The 12,856-nt window shown below is 38.9% G+C and overlaps 2 protein-coding genes across 3 annotated transcripts; both read right to left on the bottom strand.

Annotated features, from left to right (window-relative positions):
• Window positions 1-1,407: 1,407 nt before the first annotated feature.
• LOC117258585 (complement C1q-like protein 2) lies at window positions 1,408-6,115 on the bottom strand. Of its 2 annotated transcripts, none has more exons than XM_078169756.1 (5): window positions 5,690-6,115; window positions 2,810-2,893; window positions 2,631-2,714; window positions 2,367-2,498; window positions 1,408-2,259 (listed from the first exon to the last, which is right to left on the bottom strand). In XM_078169756.1, exons 1-5 carry the CDS (start codon window positions 5,937-5,939, stop codon window positions 1,976-1,978), a joined length of 834 nt encoding a protein of 277 aa, XP_078025882.1. In that variant the 5' UTR covers window positions 5,940-6,115; the 3' UTR covers window positions 1,408-1,975. The 2 variants fall into 2 exon arrangements, with proteins under 2 accessions (XP_078025882.1, XP_033485501.2); XM_033629610.2 differs by having other exon boundaries at window positions 2,810-2,902; window positions 5,690-6,090.
• An 841-nt stretch (window positions 6,116-6,956) lies between these two features.
• Window positions 6,957-9,086, bottom strand: LOC117262196 (cerebellin-1-like). The gene is made up of 5 exons (XM_078169757.1): window positions 8,775-9,086; window positions 8,545-8,616; window positions 8,241-8,324; window positions 7,901-8,032; window positions 6,957-7,793 (listed from the first exon to the last, which is right to left on the bottom strand). Exons 1-5 carry the CDS (start codon window positions 9,022-9,024, stop codon window positions 7,510-7,512), a joined length of 822 nt encoding a protein of 273 aa, XP_078025883.1. The 5' UTR covers window positions 9,025-9,086; the 3' UTR covers window positions 6,957-7,509.
• Between the last annotated feature and the right edge of the window lie 3,770 nt (window positions 9,087-12,856).

The following is a 12,856-nucleotide window of genomic DNA, read 5'->3' as shown; positions in this document are numbered from 1 at the left end:
CACTTTATTAGGTACACTTCTTCAACTGCTTGTTAACACAAATAGCTAATCAGCCAATCACGTGGCAGCAACTCAATGCATGTAGACCTGGTGAAGACGACCTGCTGAAGTTCAAACCGAGCATCAGAATGATGAAGAAAGGTGATTTAAGTGACAACTGGTTGTTGGTGCCAGACGGGCTGGTCTGAGTATTTACTGGGATTTTCAGCACAACCATCTCTAGGGTTTACAGAGGATGGTCCCAGAAAGAGAAAATATCCAGTGAGCCAAAATGCCTTGTTGATGCCAGAGGTCAGAGGAGAATGGCCAGACTGGTTCAAGATGATAGAAAGCATCTCTCTCTCTCTCTCTCTCTCTGTTTCTTTTGGGGGTATGTGATTGTGTATGTCTGTGCAGGTGGGTGGGCTAGGGTTGTATTACTGTCAAGACTAAAAGCACATTGAGATTACTCTGTGTGAAATGTGCTATATGAATAAAATTTGATTTGATTTGATTTTACAGTGTAATTTAAAACGCCAGGTTTGAAAATTGTAGACAGAGATGCAATTGCTCTCAACTTTATTTAAAGGCGCTGTATGTAAGAATGTGACCAAAACGGTTACTGCACTCAAATTCAAAATACTGCTGCGAGTCATGTCCATCCCCCCTTCCCTACAGATTCGAGGGAGATTCGCTGGAGACTGATTTGTTTGCCCACGGGCGGCTGCCGTGGCAGGGCCGTGTTGCCGCGTCCTTGATCTTCGGTTTTCCAGCGGACCGTTTGAGCAAGTCCGGCTTTTCTGCTGCTAACGCTGCTGCCGGGATACAGCTGAGGAGACTGCTAATGCTATGTACCGGGACACTGCTAATGCTGCTTGCCGTGCTGCTGTAGCTCAGTCGTAACTGTAACTGATGCTGAGACTCTACTGACTGCGTGACTGGTAGACGGCGGTGGGTGGCGCAACAGGCCAAAACACAAATTCAAAACATAAACATGATTTGCGGACCGTAAAAATGTTTTTTAAATGCGAATATTCTGGCTGTACTATTGTTGTCGGTGAGATCAGTATGTTATAATAACATTATTCCTTAGTCTCTGTGACATATTAGGAGGATTTTATGACTATTTGCTTTAGATTTCTTACATATAGCTCCTTTAACAGTTAAAGTGTTAAAAGAACGGTAAGTTATATCAACAGTTAGCTAGCTCATGCCTTGCTAACGTAATGTTAACAGCTAAGAAACTTTTTTAAAAACTTGTTTTAACAAATAAATGCAAATTTTAAAAAGCAAAATGGATGTCTGTACATAAAATACTGGCATTACTTTTATTGAGAACACATTATTCAAGAATCACAACCTGAGTGTTAGCAACTAAAACATCGTGAATATTGTACCAGGTGGCCAGAAACAGGACTCTGAACGAGATCACAATACTTGTACTCTTTATTTGCCATATAGCCATTGTAAATATTACATTAAGTATTAAACTCTATAAAGATCACAGAGGAACAGTTAAAGATAAAATAATCACAACCTGAGTGTTACATTCAAGAACATTTTACTCTCTACAGGAAACCTTGGCGTGGACCAGAACAACAGCAGTTTAATATTTGAATGAAGAGGCAGAAAGAAATATTACAGGAACATTATAGTGATCCAGGCAGAGATCAAAATACAGCAACTGTACAGTATGTTTTAAATAATATGGTCACCATAATCTTATTAATGAGTACCACAGAGCCACTTTCAATCACATTTAACTGCTGAGTTTAATAATTAATCATTTTGCATACAAAGCACAGTTTATATGTTTCGGCAGTGCGTCTAGCAGCTTTACTCAAATGTGAGAGATTAAGATTGTAATAATATTTACTTTGAAACTGCTGAAAGTGTGGCTCCAAAACATTAAATATTCACATAATCATTATCAACATGTACTGATAAACTGCTGCAGTGTGTGCACAGCTATCATGTAGCTACAGAAAGGACTGTTTCACATGGTGAAAAGCAGATGACCACTGAAGGTGCTGTGGTGATTTACATCGTCAAATATTTTTGTGTGAGCCCACAGACGCAAAAACACAACATCTCCGACCTCTAGAAGCAGCGTGGCACCATTAGAAGATTTTGCAAAATGGGACGGCTGATGCTCATATGCAAGAAAAGTATGTCCTCCGTTCTTGACCAACATTGCGCCTGAACCATGTGAAGCATGTCCATGTGCACCTATGTAGAACTCAAAGTGGTAGGCTCCTCTCACTGGTGCAATGAAAAAACCTGTGGGACAGTTTGAGTCAGTGAATGTAACAAGAGAACCATCTGTAGCAGGGTGAAGTCAGCAGAGCCAAAAATTCAAATTAACAATTTAAACTGAGCTCACATACCTGTGTTTGGGTTGTAGGCATTTCCAATGTTAGTGAGGACATATCTGAAGACCAGAGGAGTGTGTGTGTTGAATGGTCCAACATCTCCTGACCCTGAAGCCAACAGAGCGGCTGAGAAAGCCACCTGTTTGACTGAGAGAGAGATAAAGAGAGAGCAATGTCATTGTTCTAAACTTAGTGGTTTTTAGTTTTACTATGCACATATTGTTTAGACTAAACATTTCCAAATACTAAATTCAATTATAGTTTAGTTCTGAGTCTGACCTTCTCCATCTCTCATCAGAGCCTCCACCTGGTGTTCTGTGACATTTGACCTGGCTTTCACGGTGATCAGCTCTGCTGCTTGTGCTGCAAAAAAGTGCCATCATGACAAAGTTGTGTCTCATACATATGGCTAAGCCTACTATTAGTCACTTTGAGCTGTGAAGATCTCAACACAATACCTTGAAGTTGTTGCTTCTGCCTCTCCGACTCAGTCTTCAGCCTCTCCACCTCAGTCTTCTGTAGCTCCAGTTCTTTCAGCTTAGCTTTTTGTGCTTAAAAGAAAAAGGTCTGGAGGTCAATCATTTCTTGGAAATTGTTCTGAGACAATTCAGTAAGTAATCTGGACCATCATCAACAGTTTTGTCAACACGGTACTGCGTTATAGACAACTTGAAATGCCTCATACGAGAAAAAGTACAGCGTAACGCTAAGTGGGAGTTCCTACTTGTAAACTCAGAGCAAATCCATCTGGCCCGAGTAGTAGTAGAGTACATTTGGTTGTATTTCAAAAACGAATACTTAATATTATATAGCAAAATTTGTTCTGCATGCAAATCAATGTCAAAATATTATGAAGATTATCATTATTACTAACATGAGGAAACTGCAGAAAATATCTGAAAGTTTTCTGCTCTGCACAAACGTTATTTGGGACAGTGTCAAAAATGCTTCTGTCTCAGTTATATAAGCAAGGAGGATGCACTGCTGAGAGTTTAGATGTGTGTAGACTTGACAAAGAAACATCAGTTTGTCACCGTCAGCCATGTTTGTTTACGTTTGGCATCATGCATCCTCCCATGCTCCCATCAGCCTCAGCTGTACTTTGTGTACGTGCTAATTAGCATATGTTAGCATGCTACTTTCATGGACTGATTACTGAATAGGCTTATTAGGCACATGCCCAGGGCCTCCCTATCCTTCACCTGTAAAATGACTCTCACATACCCTTTGCCCACCAAAATTAGTGCAAAACTTCACAGACGGGCCATAAAACAGGTTAGTAAACAGCAAAGCAGCATGGAGGCCAGTGAAAATGTTAACAGTGGCTATATCTCTACTTATTTGGGTCTCTCTCTGAAACTCGGTGCTGACTAAATTTGAAACAATGTTGGAGCGCTGCTTGGATGGAGATGGACAGTACTTTGTGGTGGGCTGTCAATTCATCGTGCAGGTAAAGGGGATAAAATTTGCACGTCCATCTGAGTGTCAAGCCAAATGTTAGTGATTGCTAGTGAGTCCTTTGTCGTGTGTGAAAGGGCCTAAAGAGATACAAAAAGACCAGGAGAGACTCAAAATGACTTAAAAAAAAACATAAAACAACTACAAAGAGACACAAAAACAACACAAAGAGACAGGGATCAACTACGAGACAAAAAGACACCACAGAGAACCTAAAAAAGACTACAATGAGAGACAAAAACACCAGAAAGAGACACAAAAAGACCCCAAGAGACCCCAAAAAACTACAAAGACACACAATAAGACCACAAGAGACCCCAAAACACTACAAAGAGACACAATAAGACCACAAGAGACCCCAAAAAACTACAAAGAGACACAATAAGACCACAAGACCCCAAAAAACTACAAAGACACACAATAAGACCACAAGAGACCCCAAAAAAGCTACAAAGACACACAATGAGACCACAAGAGACCCCAAAAAACTACAAAGACACACAATAAGACCACAAGAGACCCCAAAACACTACAAAGAGACACAATAAGACCACAAGAGACCCCAACAAACTACAAAGAGACACAAAAAGACCACAAGAGACCCCAAAAAAACTACAAAGACATACAATAAGACCACAGGAGACCCCAAAACACTACAAAGACACACAATGAGACCACAAGAGACCCCAAAACACTACAAAGACACACAATGAGACCACAAGAGACCCCAAAAAACTACAAAGAGACACAAAAAGACCACAAGAGACCCCAAAACACTACAGAGACAAGAAAAAGACCACAAGAGACCCCAAAACACTACAAAGAGGCACAATAAGACCACAGGAGACCCCAAAACACTACAAAGAGGCACAATAAGACCACAAGAGACCCCAAAAAACTACAAAGAGGCACAATAAGACCACAAGAGACCCCCCCAAAAAACTATAAAGAGACACAAAAAGACCAAAAGACCCCAAAAAACTACAAAGAGGCACAATAACACCACAAGAGACCCCAAAACACTACAAAGAGACACAAAAAGACCACAAGAGACCCCAAAAAACTACAAAGAGACAAAAAAAGACCACAAGAGACCCCAAAACACCACAAAGAGACCCCAAAAAACTACAAAGAGACACAATAAGACCACAAAAGACCCCCCCAAAAAACTATAAAGAGACACAAAAAGACCAAAAGACCCCAAAAAACTACAAAGAGACACAATAAGACCACAAGACCCCAAAACACTACAAAGAGACACAAAAAGACCACAAGAGACCCCAAAAAACTACAAAGAGACAAAAAAAGACCACAAGAGACCCCAAAACACTACAAAGAGACACAATAAGACCACAAGAGACCCCAAAAAAATTACAAAGAGACACAAGAAACTATAAAGAGACACAAAAAGACCACAAGAGACCCCAAAACACTACAAAGAGACACAATAAGACCACAAGAGACCCCAAAACACTACAAATAGACACAAAAAGACCACAAGAGACACTAAACGATGACAAAGACATGCAAAGATCACAGAGAGATGTTTAATTTGAGTAGAAAGTTGTGAGACATTATAGGACAATGAATTAAAAGTGAGGTACATGTGTTCTGTGACCTAAGATTCTTGAGAAATTAAAGAAAGTGTTAAAAAGCGTAGAAGAGTTCTTTAAACTGAAAAGATGTCTGACATGTGCACATTGAGAACACTACATGAAGATCCATAAAAGTACTCTGTACAGCTGTTTAACACAAGAGAAGTGAACTAAACTGAACCACTGCAAAACACTTCAGTGTTACAACATAATACAATAACTCCTGTAACAAAGCAGAGGCTCCTATTGCTCTTACTTCCCTCACTACCTGACATACTACTGTACCTTCATTCTCTCTCTGTAAGTGCCTCATCTCCACCCTCTGTTCAGCCAACAAGGCGCTCATCTCTCTCAGCACAGCATGGATGTCTTGAGTGCAGGTTTGTTGGCGGTCAGAGACATTTGTTGCTTCTCTTCCCTGGGATTCAGCTTGCTTTCCACGTGGAATAATTTCATTGTCAGACTCTGTCTGATGCTGAGCCGTGGAGAGAGAGCAGATCAGCAGCAACAGTGGAAAACACAGTGTCATCTCCATTCTCAAAGTGGCAGTCTGTACACTTCTACTCTGTAGTTTCTGTCTTCATCCCAGCCTTAAATAGTGTCTTATGCTGATCAATCATTAGCAGAAATATCTGTCAGAAACATGTGCAGGAGATCAGTTTGATAACAATTATTACTTGGAGAACATCATGTGGAAAAACAACACTGAAAACACAGCACATGAACATAAATGATCTGCTAGTATGTTGAACGTAGCTTCCAATCCTTGAATAATCAGTTTACCAAAACTGAAAAAGTCTATTTTAATATTCTCAATAGTGTGTGTGTGCGTGTGTGTCTTGGAAGTCTCACTGTGTCATTTAAGGAGTTGCAGTGACATATAAACGACTACAATGTGGATGATCAAAAGTTAAATTATGATTTAAAATCCCCTCATGGCTGAGAACACTGACAGCTTCTATGAAAGACACAACTAGACAGATGTAATTGTCATCCTCACTGAAATGTACATTCCTCAACATTGAATAAATTCATGTGTGTAACAAAACAAGTAACAGAAGTAAACAAAAGACAACCATGTCTACCTGCTCAAACATTAATGACACAATCAGATACAGTGACCTTCCTGAGGTTGTTAATTGGCTGAGATAAGCAAAGACTTACCAGAAACCCAAGTTAGAGGAGTAATAAAACATTTCTCTCTTTGCTTCCTCAATAAATCCAGCACGGTAATAGAGTCTGACTTTAAAACAACAACAACAACATCTGAGCCACAGCCGCCTTTATTATAACTGGCACCCAGAAAAGAGACAGCATCACACCCACTGGTGTCCCTGCATTGGCCACAGGGCAAATATGAGACTGAGTTTAAGCTCATGTACAGCTGTAAAAAGGCCATGTAGGCCTGGTGCCCCAGCACATCTCTGAGCTCCTCTGCCTATAGTTTCCAACCCAGATCTCTCAGATACTAAAAACCAGCTGCTCCTGAAGATCATACGATCATGTGTTTGCAGTAACCGCCTCAGAAGAAAGACAAGTTCACAGACAGTACTGCAGTGACTTGTTTATGCTTTTATTCAAATGCAAGAGAACATGAAAATAATACATTTAATATGTACAAAAGATTGTTGCTGCAAAGCTTTGTCCAGATATTTACAGATAAAAACAGCACAGCTAGTGTATTATGCATCTGAAGGAACAAAGGGAACTCCCCCTCTCACATTAACAGCACAAGACCATTCAAGTTTCTGCAGAACAAAGTAAAAACAGTGGCAGAGTAAAGTGAGAGGGTTTGGTTGGATGCTTTGGTCCAACCAGCAGGTAGTTTCTGGTGTTCATCAGGATCCAGGTGAAGATACAGGATTGCTCGTGAGCTTGTGACATAAATCAAACAACTTTTCAACATTTACACAATTTTCTCATCAGTTACTGCACCTCCTTAATCTAATGTTAAAAAGCTCTGGCACAAGTTCCCTCACTGTCTATCACTGTGTATTTTGATTCAAATCCAGAGAGAGGAAAAACAAATGACACTTCCATCAACATGTACTGATAAACTGCTGCAGTGTGTGCACAGCTATCATGTAGCTACAGAAAGGACTGTTTCACATGGTGAAAAGCAGATGACCACTGAAGGTGCTGTGGTGATTTCCATCGTCATATATTCTTGTGTTAACCCACAGACGCAAAAACACAACATCTCCGACCTCTAGAAGCAGCGTGGCACCATTAGAAGATTTTGCAAAATGGGACGGCTGATGCTCATATGCAAGAAAAGTATGTCCTCCGTTCTTGACCAACATTGCGCCTGAACCATGTGAAGCATGTCCGCCTGCACCTATGTAGAACTCAAAGTGGTAGGCTCCTCTCACTGGTGCAATGAAAAAACCTGTGGGACAGTTTGAGTCAGTGAATGTAACAAGAGAACCATCTGTAGCAGGGTGAAGTCAGCAGAGCCAAAAATTCAAATTAACAATTTAAACTGAGCTCACATACCTGTGTTTGGGTTGTAGGCATTTCCAATGTTAGTGAGGACATATCTGAAGACCAGAGGAGTGTGTGTGTTGAATGGTCCAACATCTCCTGACCCTGAAGCCAACAGAGAGGCTGAGAAAGCCACCTGTTTGACTGAGAGAGAGAGAGATACTCATTTTAAGGTGGCTGAGGTGATGGTTAATAATGAGCTTTTTTTTCTTAATTAAGTATTGTTATCAATTAAAAACACATCATTATTCTCTCTATTATTGTGCATTCTAGGTAGGATTTTAAATCATGTATGTACTATCAGAACAAAACTGTTCAAATACTTAATTGCTAGTTTAGTTCTGAGTCTGACCTTCTCCATCTCTCATCAGAGCCTCCACCTGGTGTTCTGTGACATTTGACCTGGCTTTCACGGTGATCAGCTCTGCTGCTTGTGCTGCACGTATGAAAAGTAGCAATGTGAAATAAATCATTGTCTCCAATGAAAACAATCCATGGCAGACAAAAGTATTCCATCATCATGGTTTCATTAGGTTGTGCTGTAGCCACTGAAATTTGTTCAAATAAATGACTTCATACTGTCCAGAAAAAACTGAGTGATATGCATCATTAAAAGGACTTATGACTGTTTGTTACTGCTCAATATAAACATATACCTTGGAGCTGTTGCTTCAGCTTGTCCACCTCAGTCTTTTGCATCTCCAGCTCTCTCAGCTTAGCTGCCTGTGCTAAAAATAAAAAGAGGATTCATCAAATGATAAGACATGTTCTTTGCAAACATTTCTGCCTTTTCAGTATGAATGGCTGTGATGTGCTATTATAGAAAGCTCCAAAGCAGAGGTTCCTATTGCTCTTACTTCCCTCACTACCTGACATACTACTGTACCTTCATTCTCTCTCTGTAAGTGCCTCATCTCCACCCTCTGTTCAGCCAACAAGGCGCTCATCTCTCTCAGCACAGCATGGATGTCTTGAGTGCAGGTTTGTTGGCGGTCAGAGACATTTGTTGCTTCTCTTCCCTGGGATTCAGCTTGCTTTCCACGTGGAATAATTTCATTGTCAGACTCTGTCTGATGCTGAGCCGTGGAGAGAGAGCAGATCAGCAGCAACAGTGGAAAACACAGTGTCATCTCCATTCTCAAAGTGGCAGTCTGTACACTTCTACTCTGTAGTTTCTGTCTTCATCCCAGCCTTAAATAGTGTCTTATGCTGATCAATCATTAGCAGAAATATCTGTCAGAAACATGTGCAGGAGATCAGTTTGATAACAATTATTAATTATTACTTGGAGAACATCATGTGGAAAAACAACACTGAAAACACAGCACATGAACATAAATGATCTGCTAGTATGTTGAATGTAGCTTCCAATCCTTGAATAATCAGTTTACCAAAACTCAAAATGTCTATTTTAATATTCTCAAGAGTGTGTGTGTGTGTGTGTGTGTGTGTGTCTTGGAAGTCTCACTGTGTCATTTAAGGAGTTGCAGTGACATATAAACGACTACAATGTGGATGATCAAAAGTTAAATTATGATTTAAAATCCCCTCATGGCTGAGAACACTGACAGCTTCTATGAAAGACACAACTAGACAGATGTAATTGTCATCCTCACTGAAATGTACATTCCTCAACATTGAATAAATTCATGTGTGTAACAAAACAAGTAACAGAAGTAAACAAAAGACAACCATGTCTACCTGCTCAAACATTAATGACACAATCAGATACAGTGACCTTCCTGAGGTTGTTAATTGGCTGAGATAAGCAAAGACTTACCAGAAACCCAAGTTAGAGGAGTAATAAAACATTTCTCTCTTTGCTTCCTCAATAAATCCAGCACAGTAATAGAGTCTGACTTTAAAACAACAACAACAACAACAACACAATGTCATAAAACATTCACTGGCAGGCAGCAGCAGTCACACGTGCATTCTTCTAAACCTACATTAACATGTCTCTCTCCAAACCCAAACACAAATACTAAGTCATAAAGTCACAGTATGACAAAAGAAGAAAATTCACGTGGAAGGTTAGTTACCTAACGTTTAAAAAGGAAATCACAAAATCTTAAAAAAACACTTAACCACAAATTTGGTCGTTTCAAGTGAATAAGAAATTCGATGAGATGCAGTAAAACTGCACATGCACTCAGTGATACGGTCACACTTCTCATCCTGTCTTACCACCTGGTTTCTTTTCATGAATAACTCAAAAATTGTATGCTGCAACTAGAGACCATGAGTAACTATACCAGAAAGAATGTCCATGATTCATCCATAGGTGGCGCTATACTAACCGATTCAAATCTTTTTGTGAATAACTCAAAAAGTCCTTGACCAAAAATGCTCAAAATTTACTTGCTGCAATGAGAGACCACAAGTAACTGCACTGTAACTGATTCAGATTTAGATTCCGGCAACTTTATTGATCCCACGTGAGGCAATTAATTTGTAGCATACTCATCCCAAGCATCAACCACAACAACTTACAATTTCCTATGTTATATACAGTCCAGTAAAACAGACCACTAGGTCAGTGAAGGACACACTGAATGGCCCAAGTATAAAAAAACATAAAGATATATTTTTTTTTTAAAGTACAAAATATTGCTACATCTAATATTATAAGAATGTGTAGCCTATTATTTTATTTTTTTTGATTTGTGGAGAAAGTATTTTGAATATTTTAAATACAAAATTACTCCACTCAAAAGTATTTTGTTACAAATTACATTTGCTTTTAATCGGCCTTATCAAATACAAATTACAAAATACTCAAATGTAATTGAAATACGTATTTTAAATACAAGTAATAGAAATACTTCCCATCCCTGTGTGTAGATCACATCCAACCAGAGGTCGGACCAAGTCACTGTTTTGCAAGTCACAACTAAGTCTTAAGTCTTTGCACTCAAGTCCCAAGTCAAGTCAAGTCATAACATGTATTTAGTGCATCAGCTGACACGAGAAGGGCCTTAGACACATATTTGTACACAGTTGTAGATGTCAAATTATGTTTGATAAAATGCTTCCCTTACCCTATATGGGGTTACACTTACTCCTGCACATGGGGCCAGATGTAACATTGACATCTAGTGGTTCAATCGATGTATTGCATGTGAAAACATCTGATTGACTGTTAACAAGAAGAACACAGATACAAGTTACCTACATAAAAATTGTATCCAAACAGTTAAAAAAGTTTTTGAGTGATGACATCAAATCTAGGCCTGTCACAACAACTACTTTTATTTGACATTATGTTCAGGAATAATTGCAATAAACAATGTTATTGTCATTTTGAGCTACTGACCATTTATAGCACAATAATGTAAGTACACAGTTAACCATTAATTCTTAAGATTATTCAGACACTGGAATTAGAATATAAAAAATAAAAATAATAATAATAAAAAAAATTCTTGGAAAAGTAATTAACATGTCTTAATATACAAGAAAGTATATTTAAAAAAATAAAAAGTGGTATGTAGTTTTATAATCCTCGCTCCTCTCCTTCTCTGGCTGCTTAAGTAGAGATAGCATGTTAATGGTGTATGGGGAGGTTTTTATATCCTGTAGCAGGAATTATCAATCAATAAATATAAGGGAAACAGCAAAAATGATTTGTGGCAACATTTGTAAATAACATATTTTTAATGTTTGGATTAAGGTAAAGGTATCAAGTATTTTTAAGTCAAAGGGCTCAAGTGAAGTCACACATTTTTGGTGTTTAAGTCTGAATGGAGTTGCAAGTTGTTGTTGTTTTTTTGTTATTGTTTTTTGTCGAGTCTGAAGTCATCAAAAATGTGACTAGAGTGAGGGTGATTCGAGTCCTCACCTCTGCATCCCACATTAGTTTCAATTTTCTGAAAATACCTGCTGTCTGCAGGTTCATCCAACCCGTTTATGTAGTCACGTTCCTCTATTTCACATTAACGCAGTTTATGGATTTATCACTTCCTGCCCTCCATCTGAATTTTGCAAATCATAATAGTCACATGTTTGCAAACAAGCTATAGAGCCAGCTGTTTGTTGATTATAAAATATAATTTACAATCTTGCAAGACTGATAAAAAGCACTACCGATAAGAGTTAACACTTTTATTTTCATTTTGGTGTGAACTGTCCCTTTAAAGTGGATAGGAGCCATAGACTGTAAAAAAATAATAGCAAATATATATATATAGATATATATATACACACACACACACACATTACTATTATCGTAGTAGTAATAGTACTACTAGTAGTAAAAGTAGCATTAATAGTAGCAGCCGTAATTGCAGTTGTTGTTGTAGTACCTGTAGTTGTAGCATATGGAAACCGCTTTGAGCATTAAATAGAAGTCCTTGATATCAAATCAAAGGGTCCTCAACTAGTTCGGTCTTTGGCAGCACTAGTTGGACATTTTGTCGAACTAGTTGAACAAAACCTCGTACTAGTTACGCTTTTTCAGCAACTAGTGACACTTTTGGCCGACTAGTTGAGACAAAAGCCATACTAGTTGAGCTGAGTGCCGCACTAGTAGTGCCAAAGTCCCAACTAGTTCGCTTTTTTGCGCACTAGCCGATGTCTGGACCTAATTAGTAAAGCTCAAAGTCTTACTAGTTAACTAGTGTGCTGAAAAAATGCCGACATGTTAACTAGTCAAGTGCCATTAATTAGAAATCCTTGATATCAAATGAAAGTGTCCTCAACTAGTTTGGTCTTTGGCAGCACTAGTTGGACATTTTGTCGAACTAGTTGAACAAAACCTTGTACTAGTTACGCTTTTTCAGCAACTAGTAACTAGTGGACCCAACTATAGGCTGACCAAATGTCCTCTTTTGCCCGGACATGTCCATTTTTCATGTCCTGTCTGGGGCGTCCGGGGGGTGTTTATAAATTGATGATAATGTCCGGTTTTCCTTATGTGTGTGTGCGTGTGTGCGTGTGTGCATAATCCCCAAGAGGCTGCCTTGTCGG

The sequence above is a fragment of the Epinephelus lanceolatus genome, chromosome 8, assembly GCF_041903045.1.
Source record: "Epinephelus lanceolatus isolate andai-2023 chromosome 8, ASM4190304v1, whole genome shotgun sequence".
NCBI lineage: Eukaryota > Metazoa > Chordata > Actinopteri > Perciformes > Serranidae > Epinephelus > Epinephelus lanceolatus.
Note: the sequence above shows the minus strand (reverse complement) of the source record. Positions and strands in the feature narration are given on the sequence as shown.

Excerpts from the sequence above, each read along its gene's own strand:
- LOC117258585 (XM_033629610.2), bottom strand. The coding sequence starts at position 5,939 with ATGGAGATGACACTGTGTTTTCCACTGTTGCTGCTGATCTGCTCTCTC. Across the intron at positions 2,715-2,809 it reads GCAGAAGCAACAACTTCAAG|CACAAGCAGCAGAGCTGATC; the intron begins GTATTGTGTTGA and ends ACTTTTTTGCAG. Across the intron at positions 2,260-2,366 it reads TGCCTACAACCCAAACACAG|GTTTTTTCATTGCACCAGTG; the intron begins GTATGTGAGCTC and ends ACTGTCCCACAG.
- LOC117262196 (XM_078169757.1), bottom strand. The coding sequence starts at position 9,024 with ATGGAGATGACACTGTGTTTTCCACTGTTGCTGCTGATCTGCTCTCTC. Across the intron at positions 8,617-8,774 it reads CTTACAGAGAGAGAATGAAG|CACAGGCAGCTAAGCTGAGA; the intron begins GTACAGTAGTAT and ends TTTTATTTTTAG. Across the intron at positions 8,033-8,240 it reads TCTGATGAGAGATGGAGAAG|TCAAACAGGTGGCTTTCTCA; the intron begins GTCAGACTCAGA and ends TCTCTCTCTCAG.